Source organism: Balaenoptera ricei, chromosome 13 (genome assembly GCF_028023285.1).
Source record: "Balaenoptera ricei isolate mBalRic1 chromosome 13, mBalRic1.hap2, whole genome shotgun sequence".
Lineage (NCBI taxonomy): Eukaryota > Metazoa > Chordata > Mammalia > Artiodactyla > Balaenopteridae > Balaenoptera > Balaenoptera ricei.
The window spans coordinates 87,148,877-87,170,125 of NC_082651.1; the positions used below are offsets into that span (position 1 = coordinate 87,148,877).

The following is a 21,249-nucleotide window of genomic DNA, read 5'->3' on the forward strand; positions in this document are numbered from 1 at the left end:
TTTGGCCTGAGCAGCTGGAGGACAGGGTTGCCACGTCCTGAGATGGAAGAGCAGGTTTTAGGGGTTGGAGAAGCTTAAATGTTCGCTTTGGAAGATGTTTTATGTAGGAATGATATGTCGCAAAATTAAACTAGGAAAACAAAACCCACAGGAAAGGGGGGGGGCACGCAGGGGGCACGTACTGATAAAAAGTGTCAAGTAACGATTTTACAAGAGATATAAAATGGGTACACCTGTGAATTGAAGGAAACCTGGAAATCTTGTGACAAAGAAAGGAGGAGCTGGGGAGAGGGGAAGGCAGGGCAGGGTGGCAACGAACCAGGAAGGGTGTCGTAGGCCGACGATCATACAGAGATGTCACGTGTGCCTGACACAGAAGGACTTCGAGCCCTTACTGGTCCCTGAACACGCTGAGTTTTTCTCATATCCGGACGTTTGCCTTTCCGATTCCCTCTGCCTGGAAGGCTCTCCCTGCAGGATGCAGCGTGGCTCAGCCTCTCTTCATTCAGGTCTCTGCCCACATATCCTCTTGTCAGAACTTCTCTGACCACCACACATTAAATAGCGCCTCTTCTATCCCTTTCTCTCCTTTATCATCTTACGCGGTTTTACTTCTCTTCTTAACAAACATGTATTGCCACCTGACATAAATAATGTACTTGCTTATTGTCTGTACCCCTCCCATTAGAATGTCAGTTCCATGAGGGCAGGGGCTTCCAGTGCCAAGAGCAGTGCCTAGCACGCGATAAGCAATCAATAAATACTTACAGATTGAACAAATGTGCAAGTACCACTGAGTTAAAAATTTAAGGTAAAATCCTGAACTGTGTCCTCATTTGAGCACATTAAGTACTTGAGGTTTCTCTGCCTTTTTCTCTCTTTCCTTCCTAAACATATCTTCTGAATAGACATCTTGATTCTCTTGTACACTCTTCCAGGTGTGAAGCAGACCGAGGCGACTATGATGTTCACATATAACCGGCAGAGTAAGACTTTGTCCAGTGAAATCCAGATTCCAGATTTTGACGTTGACCTTGGGACAGTCCTCAGAGTTCATGATAAATCTGCTAAGGAAGAAAAGTCTTACAAGCTCACCCTGGACATTCAGAATAAGAAAATCACTGAGGTCACCCTCACCGGCCATATGAGGTAAGGAAGGCTCAAGGGGGGGGTCTGACCTTAGCTGTGGGCCTTTGTGGCTCTTTCCTTTCTTCCTTTTCAGCTTTAAAGCTGACCAAGGGGTCTGCACTTCAAGGGGTAGACAGAGCCCTCAACACTGTGACCCTCTGCACGTGTCCAGTTGGATCTGCCTACCGTTCATTGGGTACTTACTATTCATCAGGCACTATACTGGGTACTTTAAAGAAATTATCTCAGCCCTCATGAGAAACTGCAGATAGGTATGAGTTTCCCTGTTTTATAGATAAGGAAGTGGTAGCTTGGAGGGGTTAAATAATTTGGCCAAGGCAGTAGAGCTAGTAAATGGTAGAGCAGGATTCAGTTTTCGAAAACCTCTCTCCCATACCTCCCTGGAGTGTCCTGAATTTGTAGTGAGTTAGCTTTAGAAGTTAAGGAGTTGCATCTCTGGTCATTTCTCTGAGCCATTCATTTATCTTGTTTTCATCGCCACAAATGGAACTTGCATTGAACCCTGCCTATCTCTTTGGAATGAATGGAGTCACTGACGTCAACTTTTTCTTTTTCAATAGTTATGACAGGAAGGAAGAAGGCAAAATCAGAGGTGTTATCTCCATACCCCGTTTGCAAGCAGAAGCCAGAAGTGAGATCCTCACCCAGTGGTCTCCCTCAAAACTGCTCCTGCAGATGGACTCATCTGCTACAGCTTATGGCTCAACAGTTTCCAAGAAGGTGGCGTGGCGTTATGGTAAGCACGTCCTCCCCATGTGAGCACTTCCAAGAGCACGGTGTACTCGATGGCAGTGTTGACAGCCACAGATAGGAGCTGACCTGGCACTATTGACAACTATGTCACGTGTGTGTTTTCAGATGAGGAGAAGATTGAATTTGAATGGAACGCAGGCACCAACGTGGATACCAAAAAAGCAGCTTCCAGTTTCCCTGTGGATCTCTCTGATTATCCTAAAAGTTTGCATATGTATGCCAGTAGTCTCCTGGATCACAGAGTTCCTCAAACAGGCATGACTTTCCGGCACATGGGTTCCAAATTAGTAGTTGTAAGTACATATCAGCCAGTCAATAAATACACGGTTATAAGTGCTAATCACATAGTCAACTCTGAGTTAGGTGAAAGAGTATCCAAAGATGGATAAGGCATGCTTCCTACCCCCAGGGAATTCCTGGGGAGAAAAAGAAACACGTATGCATAGTTACCCAGTTACACAAGGCTATATTTTTCAATACCAAATGAATACTACTAAGCAGAAGAGTTGCCTGTGCCTAAGATACCACAGGGAGCTTCAGGACACTGACTAGGGGTTTGACTATGCTACGTATTCCTTTCATAAAATACAGGAAGAGATTAATTACTGACAACCAAAATTCATAATTTTTATTTTTTAACTTTGAGTATACCGTCCTGCTTAACGATCAAGCTGTCAAATATGGATTATCACCTGATGTTAACTGTGTTTGATGCCCATCCATGCCCATTGCTTTGAAAACTCCTATTATTTTGTAGGCAACAAGCACATGGCTTCAGGAGGCATCGAGGAATCTTCCTTATGCCCAGAATTTACAAGATCATCTCAGTGGCCTACAAGAGTTGTACCTCCAGGAAATGCAATTGCCAGACTTCCACATCCCAGAAAACCTCTTCTTAAAAAGGTAAAAAGAGGAACCAGAAAAATTCCTTGAACCATGAAAGGTAAATGGAAGATTTTACTTAGCATGATTTAGACTTTTTTTTAATTTACATTTTTAAGGGAAACAAGGTAAGCATTTTAAGGAGATTAGTAACTCACATAAACATTGTGGCATTTTTGCATTATTAAATATGAGGTCAGAACGTGAATGCCAACCCAGTCAAAAAAAAAAAAAAAAAAAAAAAACCTAAGAAAGTAATTAGGAGATTCTGGTACTTTCACCCTAAGATGTTTTATTCACTTAGTTTTAAAACTGAATTTGAAAGCCATTCAGTTTTCCTCTACTATAAGTGAACTCCCCTTATGCTCAGGATCAGGATATACTCATAATCGTGAAGAATTCAAGAGTGGCTGGCAGACTTGTCGGCTACAGGCTTGCTGTTGAGCTCAGAGGGTCAGGACAGCCATTGGGCATGGAATGAAGGCACATTCTGAGAGCATATGTCACTTTAGCAAAATAGCATCATCCTTATGGGGAAGTCAGACTGTAAAATGCTTGGTCCCCTTCTGTACTTACAGAAATACATGTGATGCTTTGATGTCTGTCATGAAAATTTAAAAATCAGAGCATGAGCTCAAAAGACTACAGTCTGTTCTGGATTAACTGTTCTCTGTGTTATCTTCAGGGTTTAGAAAACAAGTGGCCTGTGTCACATGGGCCTTTCCATAGTCTGTGTCTGGGCAGCAAAGTTTAATAGACCAGATAAGTGTGTGAAAGGGCTAAAATTCACCAAAGCACTCATATGGACAAAATATGAAGATAAGAGAAAAAAAGTGGCAGCTTCAGAGGACCCAGGAACCTCTTCCTTCACTCTTAGTGTTTCCAACCATCAGTCTTGTCTGTGCTGTGCTGAAAAGGCAGGACCACAGGACCTTAGAAATGGATGGGACCTTATCCAGCATGGGATCTTATCATGAATGCTGGGATCTGGATAGGCAGCACCCAGTCCTTGATGGAGTAATGCAATGAATAGTTGTTTGTTTACTACACTTACACTCTGCCATCCTACTTTCTTCTTGTGAGTTGTCAAAATAGTCCATTGTATGTGCATAGTACTGAAAAGATTGCAAAGTGCTTTTAGGTATCTTTTCTCATTTCATATCCAAGACTGGCTCTGTGAGATCAGCAGAAACGGTACTATTATCCTCACTACGCAGATAACATCACTGAGACTCAGAAAGGCGAATTCACTAGCATAGCTCCCACTGACTGACGATACTAACATTATAACTCAAGATTACTGATGCCCATGCCTGTGCTCTTTCCACATGTCAAGATGCCTCAATTCAGTTGAGCAAATACGTATCAAGTATCCCCTGTGTGCAGTACTAGATTAGATTAGGTGCAGTGAGAAAATAAAAACTGGATAAGGCGTAATCCTTCCCCTCACAGGAAGACACTGTGTAGACACTGACAAATGAACAAATAAGTGCTAGTTATATAAGCAGATTATGAAAAGATCTTTGAGATAGGTGGAAGCAACTGTGTCACTATAAGAACAAGAGAAATTGACTGTGACTTAGATGGGATGGTAGAAATAAGGACACAGCTCTTGGGAGGGATTTGAACGGATGTGAGCATTTGTAGGTAGAGGTTAAAGCCAAGGGACGCCAGGCCCAGGGAGCAGCATGAGAAGTAGTGCGGTCCAGGATTGGAAATGAGACACATGCACTATTGCTTAGAAGGTCAGGAGGCAGAGAACTTAGAGGGCTTGCTGTCTGACTATAGGGACATTGTCTTTGCTCTTCATTTCAGTGACGGTCGGATCAAATACACCCTGAACAAGAACAGTGTGAACATTGAGATCCCTTTGCCTTTTGGTGGCAAATCCTCCAAAGATCTAAAGATGTTAGAGACTATTCGGACACCAGCCCTCAACTTACACCCTGTGGGATTCCACCTGCCATCTCAAGAGTTCCAAGTCCCCGCTTTTACAATCCCCAAGTTGTATCAACTGCAGGTGCCTCTCTTGGGTGTTCTAGACCTCTCCACAAATACCTACAGTAACTTGTACAACTGGTCCGCCTCCTATACTGGCGGCAACACCAGCACAGACCCCTTGAGCCTCCAGGCTCAGTGCCATGTGAAGGCAGACGCCGTGGTCGACCTGCTCTCCTACCACGTGCAAGGTGAGCCCTGCCCGAGGGGAGGTTCACAGAGCGAATTTGCTGCAGGTTCCAATGGGCTAGCCTCCTCTAGGAAGGGAAAAACTTGGGCTTTCTTGCAGACATTGTTCTTGCTACTTGGAACCCTATTCTTTTTCCTTCCTCCCTTCCTTCCTCCCTCCCTTTCTTCCTTTGGAAATATTTATTAAACACCTATGTATCAAGTATTCTACTAGGCAGTAACAGAGAAAACAGATAAACTGGCAATTAGAAGTCAGTGTGAGAGGTGCTGTGATAGGGTATAGTGTGTAAGGTACAGTGGAGGACAAGGGAACCCAGCAAGGTCTGTGGTGGTCAGGGAAGGCTTCCAGGAGGAATGCCTTTTGCTATCAGAATTTGTGCTCATCTTATAAATGGAGGAGACTGTTGCGCAACTGACCCAGACCAATGGGACTTTCTTACTGAAAGACTTTCAGCATAGAAATTGTTGTGGAAGTGCATGACTTCATTTAACCAATGTGTTTTGATTTTTATGCTAGGATCTGCAAAAACAACGTATGACCACAGGAATACACTCACGTTTTCAGGTGATGGGTCTCTACACCACAAATTCCTGGATTCACTTGTCAAATTCAGTCACGTAGAGAAAACTGGAAACAATCCAGCCTCAAAAGGTTTTCTAACATTCGATGCATCGAGTGCCTGGGGACCACAGATATCTGCTTCAGTCCATTTGGACTCAAAAAAGAAACAGCATTTGTATGTCAAAGAAGTCGCGATTGATGGGCAGTTCAGAGACTCTTCGTTCTATGCTAAAGGCGCATATGACCTGTCTTATCAGAGGGATCCTGCCACTGGCCAGCTAAATGGGGAATCCAACCTGAGGTTTAACTCCTCCTACGTCCAGGGCACCAACCAGATAACAGGAAGATATGAAGATGGAACAGTCTCTATTACGTCCACCTTGGATCTGCAAGGTGGCCTCATGAAAAATACCGCTTCCCTGAAATATGAGAACTATGAGCTGACTCTGAAATCTGACACTAATGGGAAGTATGAGGACTTTGCCACTTCGAACAAGATGGATCTGACCTTCTCTAAGCAAAGTGCATTGCTACGTTCTGAGTATCAGGCTGATTACAAGTCACTGAAGTTCTTCACCCTGCTTTCTGGATCACTAAACTCCCACGGTCTTGAGTTAAATGCTGACATCTTGGGCACTGACAGAATTAATAGTGGTGCTCACAAGGCAACACTAAGGATTGCCCAAGATGGAATGTCTACCAGTGCAATGACCAACTTGAAGTATAGTCCCCTAATGCTGGAGAATGAACTCAATGCCGCGCTTGGCCTCTCTGGGGCATCCCTGAAATTAACAACAAATGGCCGCTTCCGGGAACACCATGCAAAATTCAGTCTAGATGGAAGAGCTACCCTCAGAGAGGTGTCCCTGGGAAGTGCTTATCAGGCCGTGATTCTGGGTGTTGACAGCAAAAACATTTTCAACTTCAGAATCAACCAGGAAGGACTCAAGCTTTCAAATGACATGATGGGCTCATACGCTGAAATGAAACTTGACTACACAAACAATCTGAACATTGCAGGGTTATCACTGGACTTCTCTTCCAAACTTGACAACATTTATAGCTCTGACAAGTTTTATAAGCAAAATTTTAATCTACAGTTCCAGCCCTATTCCCTGGTAACTACTTTAAACAATGACTTGAAATTCAGTGCTCTGGATATGACCAACAATGGAAAATTACGGCTTGAACCTCTGAAGCTGAATGTGGGTGGGACCATAAAAGGAGCCTACCAAAATAATGAACTAAAACACATCTACACTCTTTCTTATGCTGACTTATCAGCAAGTTATAAAGCAGACACTGTAGCTAAGGTGCAGGGGACAGAGTTTAGCCATCGGCTCAACACTAACATCGCTGGGCTTGCTTCAACCGTTGACATCAGTACAAACTACAATTCGGACTCCCTGCATTTCAACAATGTTTTCCACTCTGCAATGGCCCCATTTACAATGACCGTCGACACGCATACAAATGGCAATGGGAAACTGGTTCTCTGGGGACAACACACTGGGCAGCTGTATAGCAAATTCCTGTTGAAAGCAGAACCTCTGGCCTTTACTTTCTCTCATGATTACAGAGGATCCACAAGTCACCATCTCGTGTCCAGGAGGAGCATCAGTACCGCTCTTGATCATAAAATCAGTGCCCTGCTCACTCTGGCCGAGCAGACAGGCACCTGGAAACTCAAGACCCAGTTGAACCAAAATGAATACAGCCAGGACTTCAGTGCTTACAACACTAAAGACAAAGTTGGTGTTGAGCTCAGTGGACGAGCCCTGGCTGACCTCACTGTGCTGGACTCCCCTATTACAGTGCCACTTTTACTCAGTGAGCCCGTCAGTGTAATTGACGCTTTAGAGCTGAGGGACGCTGTTGACCAGCCCCAAGAATTCACTCTTGTTGCTTCTGTAAAATATGATAAGAACCAAGATGTTCACACCATCAACCTCCCATTCTTTAAAATCCTGCCAGAATATTTTGAGAAGACTCGAGAGGTAGTTATAGGTGCACTGGAAGCTATACAGAAAGAATTGAAACACATCAATATTGATGAACGCATGAGGAAATACATAACAGCCTTGGACAAACTCCCACAGCAAGTTAATGATTATCTGAATGCTTTCAACTGGGAGAAACAAGTTTTGAGTGCCAAGGAGAAACTAACTGCTTTCACAGAAAATTATAGAATTACAGAAAATGATCTGCAGATTGCATTAGACAATGCCAAAATCAACCTTAATGGAAAACTATCTCAGCTACAAACATATGTGATACAATTTGATCAGTATATTAAAGATAATTATGATTTACATGATTTTAAGGCAGCTATTGCTAAGATTATTGATCAAATAATTGAAAAATTGAAAACTCTTGATGAACATTATCATATCTGTGTAACTGTACAAAAAAAAATCCGTGATCTGTATTTTTTTATTGAAAATATTGATTTTAACAAAATTGGAAGTAGTACTGCATCTTGGATTCAAACTATGGATACTAAGTATCAAATCAGAATCCAGATACAAGAAAAATTGCAGCAGCTCAATGCACAGATTCAGAATGTAGACATCCAGCACCTTGCTGAAAAGCTCAAACAACAGGTTGAAGCTATTGATGTCAGGGTGCTTTTAGATCAGTTGAGAACTACAATCTCATTTCAAAGAATAAAGGAAATTATTGAGCATGTCAAATACTGTGTTACAAATCTTTTTGAAGATTTTGAAGTAATTGAGGAAATCAATGCTTTCAGAGTCATGGTCCATGAGTTCACTGAGATGTATAAAATAGACCACCACATCCAGGTTTTAATGGATAAATCAGTGCAGTTGGCCCACCAATATAAGCTGCAGGAGACTGTTCAGAAGCTAAGCAGTGTCCTACAACAAGTCAAGATGGCAGACCTTGTTGAGGAATTGATTGGGTTTACCGACCATGCTCTCAAGCAGCTTGAAGCATTGTCTTTTAAACAATTCATTGAAGAAATAAACAGATTCCTTGACATGCTGGTAAAGAAATTAAGGTCATTTGATTACCACCAGTTTGTAGATAAAACCAATAACAAAATTCGTGAGGTGACTCACAGAATCAATGGTGAAATTCAGGCTCTGGGACTTCCACAGAAAGCTAAAGCACTAAAACTGTTTACAGAGGACATCAAGGCCACAGTCTCAATCCATCTGGAAAACCTAAAGGCCACCAAAATAACCTTATTCTTTGATTGGTTACAGGAGGTTTCTGTAGTTCACATGAAAGCCAAATTCCAAGAGACCCTGGAAGATATACGAGACCGAGTGTATCAAATGGATATGCAGCAGGAAGTCCAGCGATACCTGTTCCTAGTTGGCCAGGTTTACAGCACACTTGTCACCTATATTTCTGATTGGTGGAATCTTGCTGCTAAGAACCTTACTGACTTTGCAGAACAGTATTCTATCCAAGACTGGGCCAAAAACCTGAAAACATTAGTAGAACAAGGGTTCACTGTTCCCAAAATCCAGACCACCTTCGGGACCATACCTGCCTTTGAAGTCAGTCTCCGTGCCCTTCAGGAGGCTACGTATCAGACTCCTGACTTCATTGTCCCCCTGACAGATCTGAAGATTCCATCCGTTCAGATCAACTTCAAAAAGTTGAAAGATATAAAAATCCCATCCAGGTTTTCCACGCCAGAATTTACTGTCCTCAATACCTTCCACATCCCTTCCTTTACAGTTGACTTGGTAGAAATAAAAACAAAGATCATCAGAACCATTGACCAAATGCTGAACAGTGAGCTGCAGTGGCCAGTCCCGGAAGTGTACCTGAGGGATCTGAGCGGGGTGGACACCATTCTTGCCAGAATCACTCTGCCAGACTTCCATTTACCAGAAATCACAATTCCAGAACTTGTCATCCCACATCTCAATGTTACAGATTTTCAAGTTTCTGACCTTCACATACCAGAATTCCAACTTCCCCACATCTCACACACACCTGAAGTACCTACTTTTGGCAAGCTGTATGGCGTTTTGAAAATCCAATCTCCCCTTCTCATATTAGATGCAAATGCTGACATTCAGAATGTAACTGCTTCAGCAAACCAGGCAGAGATTGAGGCTTCCATCACTGCCAAAGGAGAATCCAAATTAGAAGTTCTCAATTTTTATTTTCAAGCAAATGCACAACTTTCAGACCCTAAGATTAATCCACTTGTTCTGAAGGAATCTATGAGGTTCTCCAGCAAGTACCTGAAAACAGAGCATGAGAGTGAAGTGCTATTTGTTGGAAATACTATTGAGGGAAAATCAAACACAGTGGCAGGTTTACACACAGAAAAAAATACACTGGAGCTTAGTAACGGTGTGCTCGTCAAGGTAAATAATCAGCTTACCCTGGACAGCAACACAAAGTACTTCCACAAATTGAACATCCCCAAACTGGACTTCTCCAGCCAGGCTGACCTGCGCAGTGAAATCAAGACCCTGTTGGAAGCTGGACACCTAGCATGGACTTCTTCTGGAACAGGGTCCTGGAAATTGGCCTGCCACAAATTCTCAGATGAGGGAACACATGAATCCCAAAGTAACTTTACTATGGAAGGACCCATCACGTCCTTTGGATTGTCTAATAAGATCAATAGCAAACACCTAAGAGTAAACCAAAATATAGTTTATGAATCTCGCTTCCTCAACTTTTCTAAATTTGAAATCCAGTCACAAGCTGAATGCCAGTACTTGGGCCACAGTGTTCTAACTGCTAAAGGTATGGCACTGCTTAGAGAAGGGAAGGCAGAGATAACTGGCAACCATGATGCGCATTTAAATGGAAAGGTTATTGGAACTTTGAAAAATTCTCTTTTCTTTTCAGCACAGCCACGTGCGCTTACCGCATCCACAAACAATGAAGGGAACTTGAGAGTTAGTTTTCCATTAAAATTGACAGGGAAGATAGACTTTCTGAATAATTATGCACTGTTTCTGAGTCCTAGTGCCCAGCAAGCAAGTTGGCAAGCAAGTGCCAGGTTCAATCATTATAAGTACAATCAAAATTTCTCTGCTGGAAACAATGAGAAAAGCATTGAGGCCCACATAGGAATAAATGGAGAAGCCAACCTGGATTTTTTAAACATTCCTTTAACAATCCCTGAAATGACTCTACCTTATACAAAGCTCACAATGCCCCAGGTGAAAGATATCTCCTTATGGGAAAAGACAGGCTTGAAGGAATTCTTGAAAACAACAAAGCAATCGTTCGATTTAAGTGTAAAGGCTCAGTATAAGAAAAACAAAGACAAGCATTCCATCCCAGTTCCTCTGGATGTATTTTATGCATTTATCAATCGTAACATCAATTCCTTCAACAGGCGTTTCGAGACAGTCAGAAACAAGGCATTAGATTTTTTTATCAAATCCTACAATGAAGCAAAAATTACATTTGATAAGTACAAGGTTGAAAAATCCCTCAATCAGCAACCCAGGATCTATAAAATTCCTGGATACACTATTCCAGTTACCAACATTGAAGTGTCTCCATTCACAGTGAAGATGTTGACATTCGGGTATGTGATCCCCAAAGAGATCAGCACCCCCAGCATCACCATGCCGGGTTCTGGCGTCTACGTGCCCTCATACACATTAGTCCTGCCATTCCTAGAGCTGCCAACCCTTCATGTCCCTAGGAATCTTCTTGAGCTTTCTCTTCCAGAGTTCAAGGTACTGAGTACCACAAACAAAATTTTAATTCCAGCCATGGGCAATATTACCTATGATTTTTCCTTTAAATCAAGTGTCATCACACTGAATACCAATGTTGGTCTTTATAACCAATCAGATATTGTGGCTCATTTTCTTACTTCCTCTTCTTCTGTCATTGATGCACTGCAGTACAAATTAGAGGGCACATCAAGTTTGACGAGGAAAAGAGGGTTGAAGTTAGCCACAGCTTTGTCTCTGAGTAACAAACTCGTGGAGGGCAATCATGACAATACTATTAGCTTCACCAAGAAAAACATGGATGCATCCATGACAACAACTGCAAGAGTCCAAATTCCACTTTTGAGAATGAATTTCAAGCAAGAACTTAATGGAAATACCAAGTCAAAACCTACTGTCTCTTCATCCATGGAATTAAAGTATGATTTCAGTTGGCCCCATGTGTACACTACTGCTACAGGGGCGTTTGACCACAAGCTCAGCTTAGAATGTCTCACCTCTTACTTTTCCATTGAGTCATCTACCAAAGGAGGTGTCAAGGCTTTTATCCTTTCAAAGGAATATTCAGGAACTCTTGCCAGTGAGGCCAGCACTTACTTGAATTCCAAGGGTACTCGATCTTCTGTGAAGCTGCTAGGAGCTTCCAAAGTAGATGGTATCTGGAACCTTGAAGTAAAAGAAAATTTTGCTGGAGAAACCACTCTCCAACGCATATATGCCATCTGGGAACAAAATACGAAAAACCATTTACGACTAGGGGGCCTCTTTTTAACATCTGGAGAGCATACAAGCAAAGCCACCCTGGAACTTTCCCTATGGGAAGTATCAGCCCTTGTTCAGGTCCGTGCACGTCAGCCCAGTTCCCTTCTTAACATCAATTACCTTGGCCAGGAAGTGTCCCTGAATGCTAACACTGAGAACCAGAAAATCAGCTGGAAAAGTCAGGTCCAGGTTCATTCTGGGTCTCTCCAGAACAACATACAGCTTTCCAATGACCAAGAAGAGGCACGCCTTGACATGGCAGGCTCCTTAGAAGGGTACCTATGGTTCCTCAAAGATGTTGTCCTACCAGTTTATGACAAGAGCTTATGGGACCTCCTAAAGCTAGATGTAACCACCAACAACGATAGGAAACAGTATCTCCGTGCTTCAACTGCCCTTGTATATACCAAAAACCCCAATGGCTATCCTGTTTCTATCCCCGTGCGAGAATTGGCTGATAAATTCATTATTCCTGGACTGAAACTACATAACCTAAATTCCGTTAACGTCACACCTACATTCCACGTACCCTTTACAGATCTTCAGGTCCCATCCTACATACTTGACTTCAGTGAAATAAAAATCTACAAGAAGCTAAGTACTTTGCCATTTGCCCTCAACATACCAACACTACCCAAAGTGAAATTCCCCAAAGTTGATGTGTTAGCACAATATTCTAAACCAGAAGTCTCCTCAGTTCCCTTTTTTGAGATAACTGTGCCTGCATCTCAGTTAACTGTGTCCCACTTCACCCTTCCAAAAAGTATTTCAGTTGGCAGTGCCGTTTTGGATCTGAGTGTGGCCAGCAACATTGCAGACTTCGAGTTGTCAACCATCACCATGCCTGAGCAGACTATTGAGATTCCTTCCATGAAGTTCTCTGTACCTGCTGGAATTTTCATTCCTTCCTTTGGAACACTGACTGCACGTTTCGAGGTGGCCTCTCCCTTGTATAATGCCACTTGGAGTGCTGGTTTGAAAAACAAAGAAGATCACGTTGAAACCTTCCTGGATTCCACATGCAGCTCCACCATTCAGTTCCTGGAATATGACCTAAATGGTAAGGAAATTTCCTGCCTCCCCTACGTGCTTTATTTCTTCAATGCGAGTTGTGAATAAATAATTCTGTATTTAGATATGACTCGAAGCAAAATTGCTCTCTATAGCAAAATTGAAAAGAGGCGGGAAGGAGACACATGTATACCCCACATATGAAAACCATCCTGTTGAAAACCTACTGAAATTGCAGAAGAATAGGGTCAGAGAAAATAGATTTTTCTGTAATCATTTTAGGACTAAAAAGGTCTCCTGTTTTTTTAAATGAGGACTGCATGTTTCAAACATATAAGACAGTTAAGATAGAATTCTCTGTTTTCACAATGAAAAGGTTTATATCCTGCAGTTACTAATCTAATGAAATATAAAATCTTTCCCATACAGTTGTGGGAACACACAAAATTGAAGGTGGCATGTTAGTTTGTAAAACTAACGGATCATTTGCACACCGTGACTTCAGTGCAGAATATGAAGAAGATGGCAGATATCAAGGACTTGGGTACGGAGCTTCTATTTTCATCTCCTTTCCAGTCATTGTGATGTTTGCCATCTCCACATCCCTTTCATGACAGGCCATCTGCTTTCTTTTGCTTTCAGGTACTGGAATGGAAAGGTCGACCTTAACATCACCAGCCCGACATTAACTGATGTCCGTCTGCGCTACCAAGAAAGCGAGAACCACCTCTCCTCCTCAGTAGCCTCCCCAGCCATAGGCACTGTGGTCATCGACGTGAAAAACATTAACGATACCTTACTGAGATGGAACCTCTACTACCGCCCTCAGGTGAGTCCCATCTAGTGGGTTACACACCCCAAGAGCAAACAGAGAATATGGACAGGTAAACTGAAGTCCGTACAAAGTATTACCTAGGGGCTTTCCCAAACTAGGTGAAACACAGGCAATGAGCAGGTTGAACTTCTCTTCTGAGGAGCTATTCTCCAGAAAGTATTAGGAGTCTTTTATTGATTGTATTAGTTGCACACATGACCTAATATTACCACTATTATTTTATTACATTTGGGCTGTTCTAGAAAGGTGAGAGTTTTGCCTCATCACCTAAATCATGGAAAAACTCTGCCATATGCTGAGTACATTTTTCAGACTGGGGCTTCTGGAGTATTTGAGGCTTCAAAATTCTTCCCCACAGTAGGATTGTTAGATATGCCAAGTTTCTCTCACGTACTTTACAAGCTCTGCCAGGGCCAAATCAAAGATGCCATTAGCAGAGGAGAAGAAATAATCAGGTTCTATCACTAAAGTTTATCACAGGCTTAGAGGATGGATGGCTCCTGATAGTGGTCTTCTAGGTCTCTGCTCGATGGGCCCTGGGCTTTTTTCTTCTTTGTTACTTCTCCTTTCTCTGAATTAGTCTTTCCCTGTTTTTTTTCTCCCCGTTCTCTTCCTCCTCTTCCTCCTCCTCCCCCTCCTCCTCCTCTTCTGATCTTCAGGCCTAGACAGGCCTGAATGTTGAATGTTACTGTGTAAATGCCTTACATAATTTTGTCCTTTCTGGGGCATGTGTTAAAGAGGAATTAACAAGAGTGTATTTGTTTAACTGTAAGACAAACACATGAACTGACATATGAAAGATAAATCCCCATCAGAATATGAAAGATCCTCTGATCTTTACTTTTAACTGCTAATGAAGTTTTAGTGTAGTATATTATGTAATCAAGATAATTGAAAACATGTTCTTTTCATCCTTTTTGCTGGTTTTAGTCCTCTCCAGATAAAACACTCAACATAGTCAAAATTGAGATGCGGGTCCCGGAATTGGATGATGAAATTCAGATTAAAGCTAACTGGGAAGAAGAAGCAGTGTCTGAATTGCTAAGCTCTCTCAAGGACAATATGCCCAAGGCCACGGGGGCCTCTTATGACTATGTCAACAAGTACCACCAGGAGTACACGGGACTCGATCTGAGAGACGCTTCTTTAAAACTGAGAAGAGGTTTGCAGAACAGCGCTGAGCAGGTGTATCAAGGGGCCGTGAGGCAGATTGATGAGGTGGACGTGGGGCTCCGAAAGATAGCCAGAGGCACCACTAGAACCTACCAGCAGTGGAAGGACAAGGCCAAGAGTCTGTACCAGGAACTATTGGCTCAGGAGGACCACAGTGGTTTCCAGAGACTCCAGGAGAAGGTGTTTGACAGCTTAATAGGAGTTACTCAGGAATACAATGTGACAGTCAACCGTGTGATTGACTCGTTCATTGATTTCCTGAAGTCCACCAGATTCCAGCTCCCAGGAAGAGCCGGGAACTACACTGAAGACGAACTCTACACTATGGTCCTGAAGAAAGTAGGGGAGCTGCTGTCCCAGGTACATTCAAAGATCCATAGTGGGTTAGAAATATTGTTTTCCTATTTCCAAGACCTGATGGAGAAATCTGAATTAATCAAGGACCTAAAGAATAAATTTCCCTTTGATTCAGTGTATGATCAACTAATAGGTATAGGCTCAGAGTATGGAAAACTTTTGAAATCTTTATCACAAAATGTCCAAAAGGCACTTAGTGACCTCCAGTCTGTCAAGACTACAGAGATGCTAAGTGATCTTAAGAAGTTTCTACATAGCATTTTCCAAGAGATAGAAGAAGACCTTAAACGTTTAAAGGAGAAGAAATTTACTGATCTCATTAATGATATCCAACATGACATCAGCACAACCTTCGACATATTCATTTCCTTTGTTTCTAGACTCCTGAAAGAAAACCTAGGTCGTAACTTTGGTGAGTTTAATGAACTTGTTCAAAACAAACTTCAGGAAGCTTCTCAAGAGCTACAGCAGCTCCATCAGTATGTGCAGGCTCTTCGCAAAGAATATTTTGATCCAAGTATGGTTGGCTGGACAGTGAAATATTATGAACTTGAAGAAAAGATCATCAACCTGATCAAGAACCTAGTAGATGCCCTTAAGGACTTCCATTCCAAATACACTGTCAGTGCTGCTGGCTTTGCTTCCCAACTCTCAAGTCAGGTTGAGCAACTGGTGCAGAAAGATTTCCAGGAATATCTGAGCATCCTTGCCGATGCAGATGGAAAAGGGAAAGAGAAGATTGCAGAGCTTTCTACCAGTGCTCAGGAAATAATTAAAAGCTGGGCTGTTACAGTGAAGGAAATCATTTCTGATTACCACCAGCAGTTCACATATAAACTACAGGATTTTGCAGACCACCTCTCTGATTACTATGAAAAATTCATTGCTGAGTCCAAAAGATTGATTGACCTGTCCATTCAAAAATACCACATGTTTCTGAGATATATCATGGAGTTACTGAAAGAGCTACAATTGGCCACAGTCAATGGCATGAACCCCTACATAAGGGTTGCTCCAGGAGAGTTTACTATCACCTTCTAATTTTTTATAGCAATTCTCATTTATTCTTCTGCTCCAATTAAATTTCCACATAGTAGGGAAAATATTCAAACTGTATGTATTAATATAATCATCCACCAAGCCAGCCCTGTAGCAGGTAGCTGACTACATGCAGAAACACATATGAACTGGACCTGCATCGAAGCTGGCATCAGATCTCTGAAGGTCTCTGAACTCTGGGAAATGACATTTTTTGCAAGTTAAAGAAAACCAGGATCTGAGTTATTTTGCTAAACTTTGGGAGAGCGAGAACAAATAAATAAATTCTTTATTGTGTATCATACCACTCAATGTGACTCATTCATATTGAAAGATAGAGAAATGAGGTTACTTATTCAAATGTCTGGCATTTCAAAACCTCTAGAACACACACTGTTTTGAGTGATAGGGGAAAAGGAGAATTTAGGGAGGGAAATACTTTGCCACCTTGAAGAAAGTAACTGATCTCAGAGACTGTATTTGCCAAGTGAGAATGAAAAACTGTTTGCAAAGACTTTCACATAATTTGACCCACAGGAGCATCTCATTATGTGCCACACAATCTTCCTCACCAATCAGTCTGCTTTTGCCAGGCAAGGCTCTCTGCTAGGCTCTGAGATAAACCATCAGGCCCTTTATTTGACTCGCCTGCCAGCAGTAGAAAAGGAATGGCTAAGAAAGAAGTCCTAACCGCAAGGGTTTCATGGCAGTAGGGATCCCAGAAGGCTCCCTGCAGCTCGGCCAGGATCCATTCGTGGCAGAGGAAGTAAGGGTAGGAGAGGAGACTTGGGACATGGGTTCCTAACATTTCTGGGACCAAGCATACATTAATGCTCTTGAATTTCTTTATTTCTCCAAACTTAATATCCAGTCATCCTAAGTGTAATCAAAACCCAAGCGTTTCCCCTACTACATCCACTCACCTCAAACTCTGATTTTAAACACTGGCAACATCCAGTCAGAGCATCCAGGATGAGCTCTGGTGAGGGAAGGCTGTGCAGCCCAGCTGTCACTAATGTCATTGGGAAGGTCAGCTATAACTTGCATTTCAGTGGCACTGGAGGACAAAGGAAGGGTGTGACCTTTGGGGAATAGGAAATTGGAGACCACCCCACCGCCAAGTCCTACATGAGACCTGTTTGGAAAAGGCCCTTTTTATCCCCAGATACCTTCAAGCTGCAACATTCTTTCATAAAGCCTTCAAATTCCCTTGGTAAAGGCCACTCTTAAAATACACAAGCATTACCTGGAAAAGATAACACATTAGCCTCTTGGTACCTTAGCAGGATTCTTCTATCTAGAACTGAGGAGCCAGAAAGAGTCATAGGGAGGTGGAATATGTATGGATCTGGTACTCAAGGAAAGTCTTTTGGCTAATGAATCAATAGATGGATGGATGAGTGGATGAGTGGATGGGTAGATGGATGGACAGATAGTTGAGTGAATGAATGAGAGGGTAGATGAGGGGTCAGTTCCAAGCATGAGATAAGGGGAGAAATTAGGCCCAGGTCCCACAGCAGCACATGAGCGGTTCCAGGCATAACTCTATGAGACTTTCCCTGACGAGCTGTGAGCAGCAAGGATCTACTGAGTGTTCAAATTGAAAGGAGGCCTGGGATTATGGCTTAATTTGGAGGGAAAGGAGGAGTCCAAGCTTCCTGGTGCTCACATGGCCATATCTGTGTCTGGGGCATGAGAGGAGGAAAAAACAGACACAAATTCAAAATGATCATAGAATCACACAGTGCCACCTGTTCAGTTCCCTGACTGGTATCCCTTATACGAGGTGCCCCTGGCTGGCTTAGAATATCTTTATCATGCTCAGTAAAGTTGGAAGAAGGGATCTTTGGCAGGGCTTGGACTTTTCTTGTCCTCTACCTTGGTCTTCCACTACATATCAGGATACTTCTCTGGGTTCAGTTAATGGCTACATTCCTTACTTGTTTGGAGCTTTGGGCATCTTATTTCCCCTCTGTGAGCTTCAGTTTTCTTATCTACAAAATGAGGGTAATATCTATCCTACCTGCCTTGTAAGGCTGTCCCATGAAAATCAGTTGAAATAATAACGTGAAAGAGTTTTGTAACCTTTAATGTTGTGTAGAAATGAAGTGCTATTATTATTAGATTATTATTTAAACAAGTTTATGGCAAGGAGAGAGAATGGAGACAAGGAGAACTGGCCAGTTTAGTGAACATTTATTAAATGCTTCTATGTGCTAAGCACAAAAGCTCTACAGAGGAGACAAAAATCAGTAAGACACAGTTCCTGGATGTCTGTCTGTCCATCTGTTTATCAAAGGTGGAATGTGTTGTCTCGTGATGGGTATAAACAAAGTACTATGAAGGTTTTATAACAGGAAAGGATAAGAATCAAGAAGTTTTCATGGAGACCACTGAAATGGATCTTGAAGTTACATAGACTTTAATAAGAGATAAGGGAGAAATGCCATTCTAGAAGAAGAACATAGCAAATAAAGATAGATGGGTGTGTTTGAAGGTGGCCAAGGCACAGGAAAAGTCAAGGGGAGACAGGATTGGAAAGGCAGCAGAGGTCTTGAAAGCTGGAGTGAAAGGTGGTACTCTCTTGGCTGGAGAGGGCATCCAATGAAGGTATTTGAACAGGAGGGTGTTATGGGTTGTGATTTAAGAAAACTGATATGGCAGCTTTTGCAGGACGAATTGTAATGAGATGAATCTGGGTATGAGGCTGTTCCAAGGTCCAAGTAAAAGATGCTGAGCATCTCAGCCGAGTCATAGATGCTGCGGATGGTGAGGACCGGTTGGATACAAGAAGCATCATGAAGACATAAGACAGAGCCAGGGGGCTGACTGTTTAGGACAGAAGGGATGGGTACAAAAGCTATTAGAACTGAGCTGCCTTGGAAACTCACTGGAACCAAAAATTGGAGGGGTTGCTGGAGTGACCTGAAGAACAAGGAAGAATGACTAAAGCAGACTTCAGAGTTACGAAATTTTGAACCTGCATAACTTGAAGACCTATGGGGCATCACTAGAAATAGGAGAAACGTGTTGAGGGTAGACTATTAATGTAAGGCATGGACCCACAGATGATCAGTGACAGCTGGAAAGGGAGTGTGGGATCGCATGGTAAGTTTCAAGTTGCAGTGGTATGTCCAAGCAGAAATATCTCCAATATTAAATTGGAGATGTGGGCTAGAGAAACAACATCCAAAGGAATGGGGACTAAGGAGAATTTTAACCAATTGTATTGATTTTATGTCCTTATACGTACCTTTAGAAACATAACAAGAAAACAAAGTTTGTCCCCTTGTACAATTACTTGGCCTATTGACCTGAGAGTGAGCCAACATGTACATGTCCTGAGAACATACTGTGAGATGACTCGGAAAGTACTACTATAAACACAGCTATTCCTCCCGTAAAACAAATATCCAAAGTTTAAAACCAAAGGAGAAATAAGATAATGGCGCCCAGCCCAGGTCCCTGGAACTCTGGAAGCATGATCAAGCTGCGTGCTTTGGTTCGACTCCCAGGTCCTGCCTTAGACTAGTGGTGCTGTCCCCAGAATAAACCTTGTAATCGTTGGGTCCATTGAGAGTGGGCACCACCAGGTGCATCTGGAGCCCCCTCAGTTCTCTTTGCTTTTCACCTGACGGCTGGTCAGTTGAGGAACCCAATTGCCCTTTATTGGTGAGATGAGCAAAACCCCCTCTGACTTCTTATTCTAGGTCCCTCTTCTGGCTCTAATTTATGACTTAGTCCCCATTCAGTCAGAGAAGGGGCCAAGCTGGCCCTCAAATGGGGCCTGTAACATGGGAGCCAGAGTGGACAAACAGATGTTCCCTCTAAAAGTGTCTAATAACCAGAGATAAATGTGCAGAAACAGACCCTACCTCTTAGCTCATCTCCTTGTCTTGCTGTTTCACATTAAGAGGTCAGCTGCACTCCCTTCAAGCACTCCATTTGTTGGTGGGATGGTTGGGTGGTCACTAACAAATAACATTCCAGGGCCTCGTAAAAGTTGGTGGAGTAGGTACACATGTTTCTAGGAGGAGAGGGCCCTGCCCTTCTCCTCCTGTACAAACTGGCTCACGCCTCCTCCGAATCTGAGCAGTGCTCTGGGTCAGTGATACCCAGGCGCTAGGCACTAAGCTCTGACCTTTGTGTCAACTTTACCCCTCCACTGGCACCACCGAGGCCCAGTTTTAAGTGAGAGAGACAACGCAGGCCTTGGAGGTAGCCTGGTCCGTGAGCTGTAGGCCTGTGTCCCCACCCTTGTTTCTAAGCTGTGTCTGGGCCATAGCTGTGCAGCATGAGTACCACACAGAGCAGAGGCATCCACAGTTCAGACTCTAAGCTAGAGAGTAGCCTGAGGAAAGGGCAGTTCAGTCAGCAGCCCAGCTCCCCAGTTCTCCCTGGCCCCTCAGGTGGACTCTCCACTCCTTCTCTTCCCTTCCATCAAGCAGGTCCCACTCAGGCCAGCACCTAGGCCCCTATGGAGCAGTGAGGCCTAGGACAGCTCCAGGAGCCTTGTACCTGGGCTGGGCTAGATGGATCGGAGCTGAGGTCATTAGAACACTCCTGGAATTACATGATGCCTTGGAAGTTCACGGAAAGAACAGTAGAAAGAGGGCAGAGTCCTGCCTGTAATTCTGCTGAGCTGGGGCAGCCACTACTTCCCTCTTCTCAAAAGAAGGCTCAGCTCTGGAGCCAAATTCAGGCTTCACCATTCATGAGTTATATAACCTCGGGAAAGTCACTTGATTTTTCTAGTTTCATCTTTAAAATGGGAATAATGAAAGAATAGGCTGAAGCACTCTGAGCTGGAATAGAGGGTGGTTCCCTCTTACATTATAGGCTTGTAA

At 42.9% G+C, this 21,249-nt stretch overlaps 1 protein-coding gene across 1 annotated transcript in view; it reads left to right on the forward strand.

Moving 5' to 3' along the window:
- Positions 1-16,405, forward strand: part of APOB (apolipoprotein B) — a 39,068-nt gene extending 22,663 nt beyond the window's left edge. Inside the window, exons 21-29 of the mRNA XM_059943047.1 lie at positions 939-1,149; positions 1,710-1,885; positions 2,008-2,195; positions 2,660-2,805; positions 4,600-4,973; positions 5,489-13,048; positions 13,429-13,543; positions 13,642-13,828; positions 14,765-16,405. Coding sequence (XP_059799030.1) covers positions 939-1,149; positions 1,710-1,885; positions 2,008-2,195; positions 2,660-2,805; positions 4,600-4,973; positions 5,489-13,048; positions 13,429-13,543; positions 13,642-13,828; positions 14,765-16,405 — 10,598 coding nt within the window. The remainder of the gene's footprint in view (positions 1-938; positions 1,150-1,709; positions 1,886-2,007; positions 2,196-2,659; positions 2,806-4,599; positions 4,974-5,488; positions 13,049-13,428; positions 13,544-13,641; positions 13,829-14,764) is intronic.
- The last annotated feature ends 4,844 nt before the right edge of the window (positions 16,406-21,249 follow it).